Source organism: Mollisia scopiformis (assembly GCF_001500285.1).
Source record: "Mollisia scopiformis unplaced genomic scaffold LY89scaffold_26, whole genome shotgun sequence".
NCBI classification, from domain to species: Eukaryota; Fungi; Ascomycota; class Leotiomycetes; order Helotiales; family Mollisiaceae; genus Mollisia; species Mollisia scopiformis.
Window position 1 is genome coordinate 216,155 of NW_017263606.1, and position 16,309 is coordinate 232,463.

The following is a 16,309-nucleotide window of genomic DNA, read 5'->3' on the forward strand; positions in this document are numbered from 1 at the left end:
TGCAGAGGGTGATATATTTCAAAATAGGACCACCTCAACTCTGGGCGCATTCGCGAATGTGGGGATTACATTTACTACATCAGACCAGGTCAGAGCAGGACTTAATTGTTGACATATGCAAGCGTTCATGCGCACGCCCTCATGACAAGGAGAGGAACTTACGCTTCGGCGCACTAGAGGGATAGAGTTTGGGAGGTTTATACAAACATCTGCTCTGTCGTCGAAACGGTCGTCCAAGTCTCTGCGATTTCTAATTGTCCGGTGAATTGACCCGGGAGAAGGTATTTATTGCACGGTCACGTTTAGGCCGGGCCGAAGATGCTGACAGCGGGCGCGGGGTGAGGGTTGTCGCGATGGCGAAGTGACACGACCGCCAGCCGACGTTATTTATCGTGGTTTGAGAATGCGGAGAAGGGAGAAAAGCCAGAGAGAGGCACGTCGTTGGGTGTTCGTGCTTGTACGTGCGTGCGTGCGTGCGTGCGTGCGTTGCGAGTAGTAGGGCGAGCGTGCGTGAGGGAGAGTTTGTGTCGTGGGATGCTGCCGGGAGTGGACCAAGCTTCTCTTCTGCAGTCAGTGGGGGTGCAGCGGTGGTGCTACTCAGGTATTTATTGAACTCGGTGGTCTTGGCCTTCGACGAGTTGACGGGTACGGGCGCCTTTCACGGTTCCGTCGACCAGTCTGGGGGGCGTGGTGAGTAACCCTGTTAGGCTTGGTGCGGAGGAGAAGTGAGGAGATGTGCTGTGCTCAGATGCTTTCCAAGCCGTACAGTAGACGAGCTCAGATCCGCAGATAATGAGGCGTTTGGCTTTGCGTTGGCGGTGCCAGAGGGCTGGGAAGATGAGGCCAAGAGTGAGATGCAAGCGCGGTGAAGCCTTGAGAGCTAAGTGAAGCCTGCCTACCGTAGCATTAGAAGCAGAGGCAAAATCCGAGTGATTGAGGGCGTAATGAGGGGAGAGAAGAAGTTGAGGATCGATGCACTAGCGAGCGAGCTCCGGACTGGGACTGCATGCACGCGCTACTTACTGTCTTGCCCGCCTCTGGCGCCCGCTAATTTTTTTTTCACTTTGGATTCGGACTAGATGTGCGGCTGTGGCCGACAGCAAATTCTGGTCTCCAGCAACCAGCAACCAGCAACCAGCCCGCAGCCCGGGTCCAGTACGGGACGGGAGACGCGAGCGAGAGTGAATCTGTCTGTCTGTCCAGCCCAGCACCACACCACAGCACCGAAGCACGGTCCATGGTCTTTCTTGCCATCCCCCTGTTGCCTTCTAGAAAGCGTAAAAAGGAGGGGGATCGAAGTAATCCAGTCATCAGAGGAGCCACTACCGTTCGCTCTCCGCCTGGATAAAAAACCTCAGAGCGTCAGCAGGCTCGTCCATGCCGCGTGTTGTCTCAATACTGTGATGCACGTCTTTACTTTGTGGGAATAGAGGCTGCACTGTATCTGCCTTAGCACGAATGGGCCAAATTCCCTGTACGACCCAGCAGCAAGCCACATGTGGAGACCCCTACATCGTCGAGTCTCGTTATGGAACAGTCAGGCACATATCGAACATGGTCGCAGCACAAGCACCAAAGACACTGCCAGGCGAACATTCCCATCTGCCCCAAACAATACCACCTTTCTGGTCGCACAGTCGCTGCAATCTGGGAGCTGCAGTGGTGCCCCTGGATGGCTTCGTACGACGCCACAGTGCACGAGTGAGAGCAGTGGCTTGCCGACCTCGTCTAGATTTCCGTGCAGGAAGATCTCTCGCTTGGCCCTCGATTGCTCGCAGCTCACTTCTTTTGAGTCAGTGGGTGTACATTATTGTTTCCATTGTCCATCAATCTCCGTGTTGACTGTGGTTTCCAAGTAGGAGGCTGCTTGTGGCACTAGCACACGCTCTCCATCAAAATTTCTTCTGTCTCATCGCCTCATTACTGGTCTAGCTCCTCGGAGAAAAAGACGGTCTGGGGATCTTTCCTTGACCTAGGCACAAGTGCATTGATGAGATGGACTAGGTACGTTCGGGCTCGAGCTGCGCTGGGTAGCACCCAAGAAACGAGACGTTGCAACAAAACAACGAAAGAAGAAAAAGAAATGTGCACTTCTTCAGGGCATGAATGTCGGAGCCTGGGGAAGAAAAAAAGCTGCAAGGAAAAAGTTGAAGGATCACCCACCGTCATCGGAACGGCCCAGAGCGGAGTCTCGACATCTCCAGATGCGTAGCGCTCTCCAAGAAGCTTCTCCTGCATATACTTTTGCTTTTAATGAAAAGCCTTTCGTGCTTCGTCATTCTGCATGCAGCTGCTGCTCTTGCTCTCCTGTCGCTTCCGTCTCGGTCAGCATTTCGCCAACTGTGGCCCGTCCAGTCCGTCGCACCAAAAGTGGCGGCAGCGTCGGTTCCTGCTGTCAAAGAAAGCTCGCGCTAATCTGGGGTTTGCCTGGGGTGGTAAGAAGGCTGAGACTGGGGTAATTCTCCAGGGATCTTCAGTGGTCGTCCAGCTTTTTCTTCTTCATCTGACCAACACGACCGCGATCTGATTTGCTAGAGCGTGCCAACACCGCGTCCTGGTCAAATGCGGTGGCTTTCTATGGCGGCTTGGCGTATGCGTGAAAATATGCACGTCTGTCAGGATGAGGAAGTCTGAGACATGGCGGAGAGGAAAATCTCATTTCTCCAAGTCTGTGGCCCATCATTAAACAGACTGATGAGAATTTTTTCCAGAAGGAAGTAAAATAACGCAGGCTTTTGCCCAGTCCCAGCTGCTGCGCCAACGGTGAGATCAGAGCAGAGCGATCTCGAAAAGGGAAGCTGGATGGGCTTCTTATGTGGATTGTCGAGATGAAGAATGGACAAGGAAGAAAAACGATTGAAAGATTGAGGGATGAGGGATGAGGGAGGAAATAGTTCCGCACTCGACTTAGTCACGGAGGGGATATTCGGCCGGTCAAAAGCCGATCGGCCCTAGCGCCCACCGCCTAGCTTCCCGAGAAGTGCTGCGAGCTGCCGTCAGCCTGAACGCGACCTGAATCAATATCCTGCTCATGAACAAGCTCAGCAAAATTCTCAGCAATTCCACTCAGATTTGCCTTCAAAGTTGGTTCCGCGAATCACAAACATTGTCCTCTCTAAAATGGCTCCTCCGAGATCAAGACCTCCTCCCGACGACTCGAGATCTGAGGCTTCGAGCACAAAAGAGAAAGCGGGGACGACCACGACCACCGCGCTCAATGGCAAAGGGCGACGTGTAGCAGGAAGTGCGAATGGAGGAAGTTCCTTACGAGATGTAGTTACAGCAGGACCGAGTGGCACAAATGGCGGTTCAAGCACGGCTGTGGCAGAAAGCACTCCTGGGGTAAGTGACGACTCGAGCTCTAATGAGTCGCGTTCTTACGAAGCTGTCCACAGTTGCAATGGAGTTCCTTCGATGCGTCAATACTGCATGGTTACCGATACGACTATCGACTAAATACGCCTGCAGCCTTCAATGAGCCGTATAACCAACTTGTCCTCTCACGATCTCCCATCGGTCGCTTGTCCCCAACTATGGCCAGGAAAAAGCAAGAACAACAACACCGACGGCAGAGCAAAGAACAACTAGCTAATGCCGTACGGAAACACTTCAATAGCATGGGCATTGAAGAGAATAAAGTGGTTGTGGACTTCTTGTACAAGGTCCGGTGGCAAGGTTTGTCTTTCGTTCTAGAAATTCTGTCAAGCTAAAGCTTATAACGTTGCAGATAAGAATTTCCGCATGCGATTCTCTCCGCAGAGACCTCGTTGATATAGCGATACCTCGCGACTGTTTGCATATTGCATGGCCATGGCGTTCGAAACTCGAGAGGAGCTTCTGCTTGGTTCCATACCAAGATGATACCCAAGTCTATTTATTTATCTGAAATGTTGGGCCGCCAGGATTTGGCATTTGAGTTCTTGCAACATATTTCTCCTGGAGCACAGGAATTGGAGTCTACATATCAGCATGGAGTTCTGCTACAGGAAAAGGCTCTGGGAGCTGGAGAAAATGGAGGCTATCATATTATGGGACATCTGGATGGGCATTTTACCTGATCCAGAATATATTGTTTTCCATTTTCACGAACCATCTATTCAAAACCAATCTTACTATGAGCTGAGAATCATCAACAACTGTATTTTTGTGATTTTGGAAGTAGAGAGAAATGCCTACAATGTTCTAAAGAGAGCTTCGCGGAACTTCGGCTTCGGCACTAAAATAATCTCTGACCAATCAACTCATCAGAAAAAAAGTTTACCTCAATTGAACATCAGATGCAATTTTTACCTTACTACAATTTCCGCACTTAACACAACTTTGATTCCTGTATTTGCATTCTGTCCTCCTCTTGAGCTGGTCAGGTCTGCTTCGATGCAAGCCACTCATATACAACGATGAAAGCAGGGACAATAGGCCTTTTCAGCAAGGCCGCCACAGCGACTCGAGTTCTATGTCCAACGCAAGCTTCTCGACCAATATGTATCAGAGATGGAGGCCCAAGCAGTCAACCCAAGAGAGAATTATGCTCCTCATCAAGTAGCCGTCCGCAACGGCCACGAGCGATAAGATCAACGTCTATGCGCCCTGATCTGTCAAGTAAACGGGTTCGTAAGCTCTTTACTCACTATCTGCCATGGAACTAACAGCTTCTTTCACAGAACTTTCACGCAAGCTCGAATCTCCAAGCCACGAAAGATCCTTATAGCGTACTCGGTGTCAATAAGGGAGCTTCAGCTGGAGATATTAAGAAGGCCTACTACGGCTTGGCGAAGAAATATCATCCAGATACCAACAAGGACCCCACAGCAAAGGATAGATTCGCAGAAGCACAATCAGCATATGAGCTCCTCACTGACCCGCAGAAGAAGGCTGCATGGGATCAATTCGGTGCCGCAGCATTCGATCAGGGTGGTCCAACTCCCGGCGGTGGAGATCCCTTTGGCGGCGCTGGTTTTGGTAGCGGAGCAGCAGGTGCTGGTGGATTTTCTGGTGGATTTGGTGGCGGCTACGCAGCTGACTTCAACTTCGAAGATCTGTTCAAGGGCTTTGGCGGCTTCCCCGGTGTGCGGAGAGGTCGTTCAGGAGGCCGGAACCCATTCCAGCAAGAGGAAATCCTAGTTGGAGACACCATCGAAGTCCAGACAAATATATCTTTCAAGGAAGCCGCAACCGGGACTACAAAGACCATCAATATATCGCCCCTGACGACATGTAAGACGTGTTCTGGAGGAGGTTTGAAAGCTGGTGCCAAGCGGTCGGAGTGCAAAGCCTGTGGAGGTACTGGGACACGGGTACACTTCATGTCTGGTGGTTTCCAAATGGCATCAACTTGCGGCGTTTGCGGCGGTCAAGGTATCACAATACCAAAAGGGTCAGAATGTAGGACATGTTCAGGGAACGGTGTTGTTAGAGAGAGGAAAGCTGTCACCGTTGACATACCAGGTGGCATCGACGACGGCATGGCAATACTGGTGAGGGAGGAAGGTGATGCACCACCCACAGGTCAAGCTGCAAATCCCAACTCCAAAACCATGCGAGGAGACCTCCGTGTGCTCATCAGGGTGGCCACAGACCCCAAGTTCAGTCGCTCAGGCTCAGACATCTTGTATACTGCTACTATACCACTTACAACTGCTTTGTTGGGAGGCCAAGTCAAGATCCCAACTTTAGATGGAGAGGTTGAAGTCAAGGTCGCTACGGGCACCGGCACTGGAGACAAGATCACTCTGGGAGGAATGGGAATGAAGAGTTTGGAACGCGGCAAGTGGTCTGGAAAGGGGGATCTGAAAGTCGAATTCAAAGTCAGCATGCCAAAATATCTCAGTGCCAATCAACGAACTATTTTGGAAATGCTTGCGGATGAAATGGGCGACAAAACGGCGAAACGAATCATGAATGTTGGAAGACCGAAGTAAGTTCTCTTGCTGATCTATACTTACTTGAATCTGACTTTTCAGTAATGCATCCGAATCTGGATCCCCATCCGCAGATGATCATAAGAACGAAGGATTCCTGAAATCTGTGTGGCATAATATTACTGGGAATGCCGCCCATAAAGACGCCGCAGATGAACATCCGTCGTCTTCATCACCTTCAAAAGATGAACCTGCTACAAAGGATTCTGCAACCAAGGACAAAGACAAAAAGGCATCTGGAAGTGGTGCGTGATTTGCGTGTACCATAGAAGCTCTATTTGAATTGACTGCATCAGCGAGGAAGGGAGACTTTGGGATTGGAGCAAAGGCGTCTGTATATTAAGGACCACTGGATCAGCGAGCAGCTTATATCCAGTTTGTACATCTAGACTAGCCTATATAGGAGGAAACTCAGCTCTGAAAGCATTCCTGTGATATTCTTCTATCTGCTGTATATTATGAAGCTTCTTTCACTTGGCCGTGCAAAAGACTTCTTTAGGATGCTACAATCAATACTTATCTCTAGATATTCCCTGAAACTTGCGTTTGACGTTTCATCTTCAACGGCACTTGAGGTGTTGCATCCGGCATGTTGTTGTTACCTTTCCCCTGGATTCGCAAAACCAAACATATTGGATTTGCATGGGCTGATCGACGAGCATCTTCGACGGCCCGCTCAAGCCCCCATGTCGTTTCCCGCACACGTAGCCTTAGCCAATAGAAATGCAAAGGATCGTTGATGCTTCACTACTGGCTACTCCTCCATGGTCCTCAAACCAGCACACGCATTTTGTCGCGCTGCTACAAGGAGCATGGTATCACTCTAAGCGCATTCGTATCACAAATCCCGCTGATAGAGGTGCCGCTTTTGAAGCATCTGTGTGAGGTCTTTGCGCCTGATCGTAGAAGTTGACTCTCCGCAGGCGCTTAAAACATTGCCTCCCCTTCGACATCTCACTTGAGATACAAAGAAAATACCTTTAAGTTTCATCGGCGCTTATCTATCTGCAAGAAGATTCGGCATTCAAATTCTGGCCGTTAAGGGGGCCAAACTCCTGCAGCTTGCCGCATCACAGGCAAGGTCCACATTCATTGGCTTCAAATAAGCTCGACCTTCTAGGAATCTCAAGAACTACGACACTCTCTCACGTCTTACCACATCGCCGACAACCCTTACTGTTTAATAAGTGCAGAACTGTCGTTCGACTGGGTAATTCAACAACCATGAATCGCATGGCTAACGTTGGGCTCACGGATATCGATTTAACAAGCTAGGTCTCTCAAAGAACCCCTCCTCCGCATGCGCAACGCAGAGACACGTTAGGCCTCTGGACAGCGACCACCACAATTTCCTAGACACCCAACCACAGAAACCACACCGGAGACAAGCCCCTCTGCCACCACTCTCAACTTGGAGAAAGATCATCGCCAGAATCGCGGACGTCCCGCGAGCGAGCGCAGGAGGGCAAGATGCAGGCTCCGATGATATCGGCGCCGCTGAAGGCGACAAACGAGATAGACTGGATCCAGCCGCTGAAGCAATACATCAGACAGACCTACGGCGATGACCCAGAACGGTACGCGGAGGAATGTGCGACACTGAACAGACTGCGACAAGACATGCGGGGCGCGGGGAAGGATAGTGCTGCTGGACGAGATCTGCTGTACAGGTACTATGGACAACTGGAGCTGCTGGATCTGCGGTTCCCCGTGGATGAGAACCATATCAAGATTTCGTTTACATGGTAAGAGTGATGCCTTGCTAAGCCTCGAAGATAAAAAGGCTGATGAAGATATTCCAGGTTCGATGCCTTTACACACAAGCCCACTTCTCAATATTCCTTAGCATACGAGAAGGCCTCCATAATCTTCAACATATCTGCTGTTCTATCATGTCATGCGGCACACCAGACTCGCTCGGAAGACTCCGGTCTCAAGACAGCATATCATTCTTTCCAAGCCTCTGCTGGCATGTTCACATATATCAACGAGAATTTCCTCCATGCACCATCTACCGATTTGAGTCGAGATACGGTCAAGACGCTTATTCAGATTATGCTGGCTCAGGGACAAGAAGTGTTTCTTGAAAAGCAAATTGCTGATGGAAAGAAGGTTGGGCTTCTGGCTAAGTTAGCTAGTCAAGCTGGCTATCTGTATGCCCAAGCAGTTGAAGGTACCCAAGAGAACGTGAACAAGGCTGTTTTCGAGAAAGTTTGGCTTTTGGTAGTACAGGTACGTTGGCACTATTTCCATTACCCTCCAAAAGCAAGATACCGCTTGGGGAAAACTAAGATGCTGTTACAACTTATCTATGACACACTTGCTATTTGCAGGTACCTCAAACCACTCGATGCTAATAAATGGTGCAGATCAAGTCCAGCTACATGTCTTCATTAGCCCAGTATTACCAGGCCTTGGCTGACGATGACGCTAATTCACACGGAATAGCTGTCTCTAGACTTCAAGTTGCTGAGACGGCTGCCAAGGAAGCTAATAAGGTTGCAAGCAGCTTCCCAGGTACTGTTCCTGCTAATTCAAATTTCAACTCGGAGACGGGGGCATCTCTGGTTGAGATGACCAAACGACATCTCGCAATTGTTCAGGAGAAGCTCTCTGAGTTGATCAAGGACAATGACTACATTTACCATCAGACTGTGCCAGCTGAGGCGGCTCTGTCCGTAATCCCCAAGCTTCCAGCAGCGAAAGCTATTCCTGTTAGTGAGCTATATGCCGGACAGGACATACAACGGATCACAGGACCCGATATTTTCCAAAAGATTGTACCCATGTCTGTGACAGAATCTGCCAGCTTGTACGACGAGGAGAAAGCCAAATTAGTTCGGGCTGAGACTGAGCGGGTGGAAACGGCAAACAGTGAGATGGCAGCAAGCTTGGACTACCTGCGATTACCTGGTGCTTTACAAGTACTCAAGGGTGGTTTTGACCAGGAATTGACAGCGGATGATGAATTCCGTGGATGGTGTGATGAAGTTGCAAATCATGATAGGCCCAACTTGACATTTGAGTCTTTGAGGAACAGTAAGGAGGCTATTATTGGAGTTCTGGACAAAAGCACTCGGCAACTCGATATGGAAGAAAGTATTTGTGAAAAGATGCGTTCAAAATACGAAGCCGATTGGACACAACAGCCGAGTTCGAGGTTAACCACAACGCTGAGGAGCGACGTACGAAATTATCGAGAAGCTCTGGAGGAGGCGGCGAGAAGTGACAATACGCTGAACTCGAAGATGCGGCAGTACGAGAATGATTTCGATGAAATGCGGTCTGCAGGTGAGACTGGAGAGGCTGACGTCTTGTTCCAGAGGGCTTTAATTCAGGTTGGTGGCAAGTCACGGAATAATGTTGGAAGTCCTGCAGGAGGCAATCTCATTGACGATGATTTCGGAGACGGCGGTCTCAGTGTCATGGATCAGGTTGCAAAAGTGGAAGAGATTCTCAAGAAGCTGAATTTGATCAAGCGGGATCGGTCGCAAGTGCTGAAAGATCTGAAGGAGAAGGTAAAGCTCGTTGACTGGATCTCGTTGCTAAATTTTTGCTGATTCAAGCAGGTTCACAACGATGATATTTCACAAGTTCTCATCTTGAACAAGAAGTCCATATCCAATTTCGAGAATCAGCTATTTCAAGCTGAGCTTGAGAAGTTTCGACCGCACCAACAACGACTTCTGCAAGCCAATCACAAGCAATCGTCTCTCATGAAGGAGCTCACATCTACTTTCAACGTATTACTTCAAGACAAGAGAGTGAGGTCTGAGCAAAGCAAGTATGAGAGCATTACAAGACAAAGAACTTCAGTCATGTCCAAGTATAAGCGGGTATATCAAGAATTCTTAGATCTCGAAGCAGGTCTCCAAGCTGCCAAGGATTGGTACAGAGAAATGAAAGACACCGTGGACAGTCTTGACAAGAATGTGGAGACGTTTGTCAACAATAGAAGATCCGAGGGGGCTTCACTTCTTAACCAAATTGAGCAAGACCGAGCCAATAATGCTACTGGGCAGGCAGACAGGGAACGAGAGCGTCTTCGCGGACTTATGGAGCGAATGTCCATGAATCCATCAACGTCTCCATCTTCAGATAGACCACCACGAGCACAATCTACGTCGTACACCTCACCATCACCAACCGCAAGATATCCATCAACAAACTTTACCGGTCAATATCAAGTTCCTACCCCGCCACCGGCCCAACCTCAATCTCAATTCTCACATCCGGCCTTCTCATCACAGAATGGGCCCTTTGCCACTCCACAGCAGTCGAGAACAGACCAGTACGTCTTGTCCCAGTCAGGTCCTCAAAGATCGAATCCACAAGGGCAGGAAGCGTATAATCCAAGCATGTACCCTCCTGTTTCGCCTCCGCCAACCCAAACCTCGTTCTCCCAGAACATACAAAACTATGGCCGACCAACCCCTCAACCTCCAGTCCAGCAATCATATGTCCCTCCCGGATATGTGCCCCCGCCTCCTCCCCGCGGCCCCCCTCCACTCGGTCCGCAGCAAACATTCCAGCAACCAGGCGCACCTCCTGTTGGTGGACAAGGGGAATATAATACTTACGGTAATCAGCAGCAAAGAGGTGCTCCGCAACAGGGAGGCACTTCCAACGATCCATGGGCTGGGATAAACTCGTGGAGATAGAATTGTGGAGAGTTAGCAAAGCACATATGCATCGTTTTGGAGCATGAGATGATTTGACTCCTGCAATTGTCGTCCGTTAGCAATGATTATACCGCATGATAGACGAGGTAGCTTGTTAATGAAATGGTCTGCCAAAGTCAGCCTGACTTTATTTAATACACAAATACAAGTGACTACATCATATCATGTTTCTAGTCTTAACTTATCAGTACATTGCCCAAAAAGAATTATTTTCCTCTCTCGCATGATTACCTAATAGACTTCTCGGCCCAGGCCTGCAGAAAAAGGGGGGGCGATCCGATTCGCAATACTGTCGCCTGAGCTCGGGAGTAGAACGCGCTAAAAATTTCCGGACGATAACCCGCGCTTTGAAAGCAAATGATGAGATAATCTGTCGAATTTGTTGCTAGCTATTGCTCTCCACGACCAGCAACATTTCTCTTCAACACCAATACAATTCACTCCTCAGCGTAACTCTAGTGAAAGCTAACTGCGTATCGGGACTGATTGGTGTCTTTCCGTCAAAGGATCGGAGCTCGAAGTTATGTTATACGGCCAAAATCTGCCATGGCGGGTTGCGCTCCGGAGCTCGACGAGGGCTTCTGCACATGGGACGAGTAGATTGTTTTCTACGGCTCGATGTTTTCAGATATCTGCGAGTACAAGGCCGAGAGCGGGGATACGGCCTTCTTTTGTCCCAAGACAGCTGTCGTTGACGGGGACATCGAATTTCTCGACTTCGCCTGCGAGGCGGAAAGATGGGTCTGGGGCGAAGGGGACGAAGGATCCGGTAGAAGAGGTGCTGGAGGAGGATAAGGAGAAGAATGAGGGGAAAGAAGAGAGTGTGGCAGAGGTTAAGAGCAAGAATCCGGAATCGGCGTCCCAGGGTGGCAATGCTGCTGCTGCTTCTCCTCCTGCAGATGGGAAAGGAAACAGTGCGTCTGGAGAGTCAGGGGATGGAGCGAAGAAGGGACGAAAGACGTCGAATGAGAAAGCGTTGTCGAAACCTTCGGTGCCGGATGTATATCCTCAAGTCATGGCGATACCGATTACGAAGCGACCGCTGTTCCCTGGGTTCTATAAAGCGGTTACGGTGCGGAACCCGCAGGTCGTGGCGGCGATTCAGGATATGATGAAGAGGGGGCAGCCGTATATTGGGGCGTTCTTGTTTAAGGATGAGAATGCAGATGGGGATATTATTGATAGTGTTGATGATGTTCATGATGTGGGTACGTTTGCACAGATTACGAGCGCTTTTCCGGTTGGAGGGGATGATGGGGCGTTGACAGCGGTCTTGTATCCTCATCGACGGATCAAGATGTCTTCAATGGTTACTCGGGATAAAGTTGGGAGTGAGGCGAAGAAAGTAGACTCTCCGTCTGCAGAGTCTCCCGTGCCCGAGGTCATTCCGACGAAGCCAAAAGAAGAGGGGACACAGGATAAGAAGGGGGATGTTGTGGCAAGTTTCGAGGAGGGCGTGGTTCAACAAAAAACCGCTGCTTCACCAGCGCCATACGACCCGACTTCTTTCCTGCACAAGTACGCAGTCAGTCTTGTCAAAGTTGAAAACTTGACCGAGGAGCCACATGATCCCAAGAGTCCTGTTATTCGAGCCGTCACCAACGAGATCGTCAATGTCTTCAAGGAAGTTGCTGGTTTAAATCAGTTATTCCGAGACCAAATCTCTACGTTTTCCATGAGCCAGTCAGCTGGGAATGTCATGCAAGAGCCGGCAAAGCTCGCTGATTTCGCAGCTGCCGTCTCTGCTGGCGAGGTTGATGAGCTTCAAGATGTTCTTGAAACGCTGAATGTGGAAGAAAGGCTACAGAAAGCTCTTGTCGTCTTGAAGAAGGAGCTCATGAATGCGCAATTACAAGCAAAGATCTCGAAGGATGTTGAGAAATCGATACAAAAGAGACAACGAGAATACTGGCTATTGGAACAGATGAAAGGTATCCGGAAGGAACTTGGTATCGAATCAGATGGAAAAGACAAGTTGGTTGAGAAATTCAGAGAAAAGGGCTTGAAGCTTGCGATGCCGGAAGCTGTCAAGAAGGTTTTCGATGAAGAGTTAAACAAACTGGCCCATCTTGAGCCAGCAGCATCCGAATTCAACGTCACAAGGAATTACTTGGACTGGCTTACTCAAATTCCGTGGGGTCAGAGAAGTGCAGAGAACTTTGGAATCAAGAATGCGATGACGGTTCTCGATGAAGATCATCACGGATTGAAAGACGTGAAAGATCGTATCCTGGAGTTTATTGCTGTTGGCAAGCTACGAGGGACTGTTGAAGGCAAGATTTTATGCTTTGTCGGCCCTCCAGGTGTTGGAAAGACTAGTATTGGAAAGAGTATCGCTCGAGCTCTCAACAGACAGTACTACCGATTCAGTGTGGGAGGTCTCGCAGATGTTGCTGAAATCAAGGGTCATCGAAGGACCTACGTTGGCGCTCTACCTGGACGAATCATTCAAGCGTTGAAGAAATGCCAGACTGAAAATCCACTGATCTTGATTGATGAGATTGATAAACTTGGTAGAGGCCATCAAGGAGACCCCGCTTCGGCGCTTCTGGAGTTGCTGGACCCCGAGCAGAACAACTCGTTCTTGGATCACTACCTGGATGTCCCAGTCGACCTTTCCAAGGTCCTCTTTGTTTGCACAGCAAATATGACTGATACTATTCCACGACCTCTGCTCGACCGTATGGAAATGATCGAGCTCTCGGGCTACGTGGCCGACGAGAAGATGGCGATCGCCGAGCGATACCTTGGACCCGCAGCGAAAGAGCTGGCTGGTCTCAAAGATGTTGATGTCAACCTCAGCAAGGAAGCCATCGAAGAGCTCATCAAGTCATACTGCCGAGAATCTGGTGTACGAAACCTCAAGAAGCAAATCGAGAAGGTTTATCGCAAGTCTGCATTGAAAATTGTGCAGGATCTTGGTGAGAGTGTCCTCCCAGAAGCCGACGCTTTGACGGCCGAGGGCAAAGCTGCCATGGAAGAGTCGAAGAAGGACGAAACGGATGTCAAGGAGACATCAGAAAATATCGAGAAGGAGACTACAGAAATACCACGAGTCAGTCTGAATGTCCCAGATACTGTACATGTGACTATCGACAGAGAGAATCTGAAGGATTATGTCGGTCCACCCGTCTTTACCTCAGATCGCTTGTACGACATCCCTCCACCAGGTGTCGCCATGGGTCTTGCCTGGACGCAGATGGGCGGCGCTGCTCTCTATGTCGAATCGATATTGGAAAGTGCTTTGAGCTCTGATTCTCGTCCTGGCATGGCCACGACTGGCAACCTCAAGAATGTCATGAAGGAATCGACTGTCATCGCATACTCGTTCGCCAAGTCAGTGATGGCCAACAAGTTCCCAGATAACCACTTCTTCGACAAAGCAAAGGTCCACCTCCACTGTCCTGAAGGCGCTGTTCAGAAGGATGGACCATCTGCCGGCATCACAATGGCAACGTCATTACTGTCTCTTGCCCTGAACCAGCCACTAGACCCCACTATCGCCATGACTGGTGAACTTACAGTGACAGGTAAGGTGTTAAGGATTGGGGGTCTTCGAGAAAAGACCGTGGCAGCTCGACGAGCCGGATCAAAGATGATCATCTTCCCAGCCGACAACATGTCGGACTGGCTGGAGCTCCCTGACGTAAGTAGATCATACCCAAGATATACTGATCAACACTAATAGTCATTGCAGAATATCAAGGAAGGGATCGAAGGCCATCCGGCCACATGGTACTCTGATGTCTTTGACCTAGTCTTCCCGAACGTCAACGCCGAGGAAGCTAATAACCTATGGAAATCCCAGTTGACGAAACAGAAGGACAAGAGCGACTCGGACGATGATTGAAGGACGATGACGATGGAAGCCCACATTGTAAATAGTCTTGGTTTCGTCACACTTGTATGAAAGATACTCGGGAATTGGATGTACGCAAGCACGCATAGCATTTTGTTAGAGCAGGTGGGGGATGTCACATTTCAGCATCATAGGGGCGTTTTGTTGCATCGGCGTTACAGCTAGACAGACGGACAGACACAGACATACATTCTCCTCTCTCCTCCAACCTGCAGCGGGTAGAGTAGAAACCTAACCTGAATCACCAAAAATGTATTATTGTATCAATTGTACATACCATACCTACATACCAAGCCTCCTCCTGACTCCTGCATGGCTCGCTGTAACAGAGCCCGATGAGCTGAGCTGAAGTGGGGTACGTTACTCGCAACGATAACCACTAAATGGCCAGGGCTGCATGGGGAAGAAAAAAAGTGTACCCAACCGCTCGTTCTACGAATGTCTGTCTGTCTGCTGTGTGTATGTATGTATGTATGTATGCGTGAGTGAGAAACGAGATACGTGTTACATGGCGACATGGGTGGGATTGGACAGCCTCACTGTGGGAAGCGAGTGTGAGCGAGCGAGTGAGTGTTGTCTGTCTGCTGCAGCAGCCTGGTTGATGCCCGACGAGAAGGGTTTCTGGTATGGTACAGCCAGTTAGTGAGTGGTTTGGTGCTTTTTCCCTTTCATGCTGGCCCAGTGGTGGTGAGGCGGGTGATGATGGTGGTGGTGGGGTTTTAGAGTGCTACTGACGTCGAGGGGCGTGGGTCGGGGGACCAATTTGGGGGTTATGGTTTTGAGTGTTCTGGGATTCTTAGGGGGGCATGAGCGAGCGTTCGCAGGTCTTCCGGGCGGGTACAGGCGCAGACCGTTCCGTGGTGGTTAATCTGTACAGTAGTGACTTTTACTTAGGACTTAGTAAGGCGGTTTTAGGGGGGTTCGTCGCATGTTCGCTAACCGGATGGGTGAACGGGGGGTCTTTTCTGTCAGATCGGATAGGGAGTGTATTGGTTGACAGCACGCTGTACTGTGATGCTGTGCTGTGTGTGTTTGGTATTTTTGATAATGGCCGCGAGAAGCCGAAAAAGAGAGTTTCGACCTTCCTAAATCATCCGTCCGATGCCTTCTGGTGCTTCTGATTTGTGAGGATCGTATTCATCCTTTGGGATATGATGTGACAGCGGTATATATGAGATGATCTTTTTGACACGCTGCTTATGATTTTATGAGTGTGGGGTGTCTTCGTCACTTTTACCTATTGTCTTCACTTGACGTCCATAGATGCCCTCAAGCCAGACAGTACGGAGGGGAATGTCCATTTATATGGTAGAACCGCGGGCAAGATACCTGCATCCATTCCCCCGACTTCACCCCGTTCACGAGGATGCTGTCGGAGATATGTCTTGCAAAAATGCTCACTCAAGCTGCACATAACGTGGCATGGTGTGGGCTTTAATGCTCGCCGACATCCCAGTTGAAGCGTTGCCCACCGCCGATACGGTGCGATTGGTCCCTCGATGCAAAATTGTCGTAGTGCCCTTTACTGGTAGGAAATCCATTCGTGCCCACGACGTGAGTGATCAGACTCTGCTGCTGCGACTCTTCCTTCCATCGACAACTGACGACCCGACAACCGGCAACCCCACGAAATTGTGAGGCAACCAAAGAGATGATGCCTTGGCTGCCTGCTGCTGCTGCTGTTGCTGCGTTGTCCAAATGCTCGAATCGTCCCTAGTAGCGGTCTGTGGCTGAGTTCTGACCACCCATCACCCAACTGCAGCAACCTCGACGTCCTGTCTGGCTCTGCTTCTGGCTGCATCAAATAGCCTCTACGGATTCACATCCACTTCCACTTCCACATCCACATC

The 16,309-nt window shown here is 49.8% G+C and overlaps 6 protein-coding genes across 6 annotated transcripts; 5 read left to right on the forward strand and 1 right to left on the reverse strand.

Annotated features, from left to right (window-relative positions):
- Positions 1–605: 605 nt before the first annotated feature.
- Positions 606–1,239, reverse strand: LY89DRAFT_675147 (uncharacterized protein; the record flags this gene model as incomplete). The annotated part of the gene is made up of 3 exons (XM_018213488.1): positions 606–895; positions 1,024–1,047; positions 1,077–1,239. 3 exons carry the CDS (start codon positions 1,237–1,239, stop codon positions 606–608), a joined length of 477 nt encoding a protein of 158 aa, XP_018064646.1.
- Positions 1,240–1,352: 113 nt separating this feature from the next.
- LY89DRAFT_689579 (uncharacterized protein) lies at positions 1,353–2,162 on the forward strand. Its single transcript, XM_018215932.1, has one exon. It carries the CDS (start codon positions 1,459–1,461, stop codon positions 1,840–1,842), a length of 384 nt encoding a protein of 127 aa, XP_018064647.1. The 5' UTR covers positions 1,353–1,458; the 3' UTR covers positions 1,843–2,162.
- A 628-nt stretch (positions 2,163–2,790) lies between these two features.
- On the forward strand, positions 2,791–3,840 carry LY89DRAFT_256913 (uncharacterized protein). Its single transcript, XM_018206240.1, has 2 exons — positions 2,791–3,342; positions 3,396–3,840. Exons 1-2 carry the CDS (start codon positions 3,121–3,123, stop codon positions 3,708–3,710), a joined length of 537 nt encoding a protein of 178 aa, XP_018064648.1. The 5' UTR covers positions 2,791–3,120; the 3' UTR covers positions 3,711–3,840.
- Positions 3,841–4,279: 439 nt separating this feature from the next.
- On the forward strand, positions 4,280–6,377 carry LY89DRAFT_689581 (DnaJ-domain-containing protein). The gene is made up of 3 exons (XM_018215933.1): positions 4,280–4,607; positions 4,662–5,914; positions 5,961–6,377. Exons 1-3 carry the CDS (start codon positions 4,398–4,400, stop codon positions 6,169–6,171), a joined length of 1,674 nt encoding a protein of 557 aa, XP_018064649.1. The 5' UTR covers positions 4,280–4,397; the 3' UTR covers positions 6,172–6,377.
- Positions 6,378–7,388: 1,011 nt separating this feature from the next.
- On the forward strand, positions 7,389–10,579 carry LY89DRAFT_596598 (BRO1-domain-containing protein; the record flags this gene model as incomplete). Its single annotated transcript, XM_018209930.1, has 4 exons — positions 7,389–7,663; positions 7,721–8,150; positions 8,288–9,436; positions 9,488–10,579. 4 exons carry the CDS (start codon positions 7,389–7,391, stop codon positions 10,577–10,579), a joined length of 2,946 nt encoding a protein of 981 aa, XP_018064650.1.
- Positions 10,580–11,123: 544 nt separating this feature from the next.
- On the forward strand, positions 11,124–14,450 carry LY89DRAFT_596713 (ATP-dependent protease La; the record flags this gene model as incomplete). Its single annotated transcript, XM_018209938.1, has 3 exons — positions 11,124–11,203; positions 11,240–14,246; positions 14,298–14,450. 3 exons carry the CDS (start codon positions 11,124–11,126, stop codon positions 14,448–14,450), a joined length of 3,240 nt encoding a protein of 1,079 aa, XP_018064651.1.
- Positions 14,451–16,309: the final 1,859 nt, after the last annotated feature.

Coding starts and splice junctions, on each gene's coding strand:
- LY89DRAFT_689579 (XM_018215932.1), top strand. CDS start 1,459: ATGGGCCAAATTCCCTGTACGACCCAGCAGCAAGCCACATGTGGAGAC.
- LY89DRAFT_256913 (XM_018206240.1), top strand. CDS start 3,121: ATGGCTCCTCCGAGATCAAGACCTCCTCCCGACGACTCGAGATCTGAG. Junction 3,343..3,395: donor TGGCAGAAAGCACTCCTGGG/GTAAGTGACGAC, acceptor AGCTGTCCACAG/TTGCAATGGAGTTCCTTCGA.
- LY89DRAFT_689581 (XM_018215933.1), top strand. CDS start 4,398: ATGAAAGCAGGGACAATAGGCCTTTTCAGCAAGGCCGCCACAGCGACT. Junction 4,608..4,661: donor CTGATCTGTCAAGTAAACGG/GTTCGTAAGCTC, acceptor CTTCTTTCACAG/AACTTTCACGCAAGCTCGAA. Junction 5,915..5,960: donor ATGAATGTTGGAAGACCGAA/GTAAGTTCTCTT, acceptor CTGACTTTTCAG/TAATGCATCCGAATCTGGAT.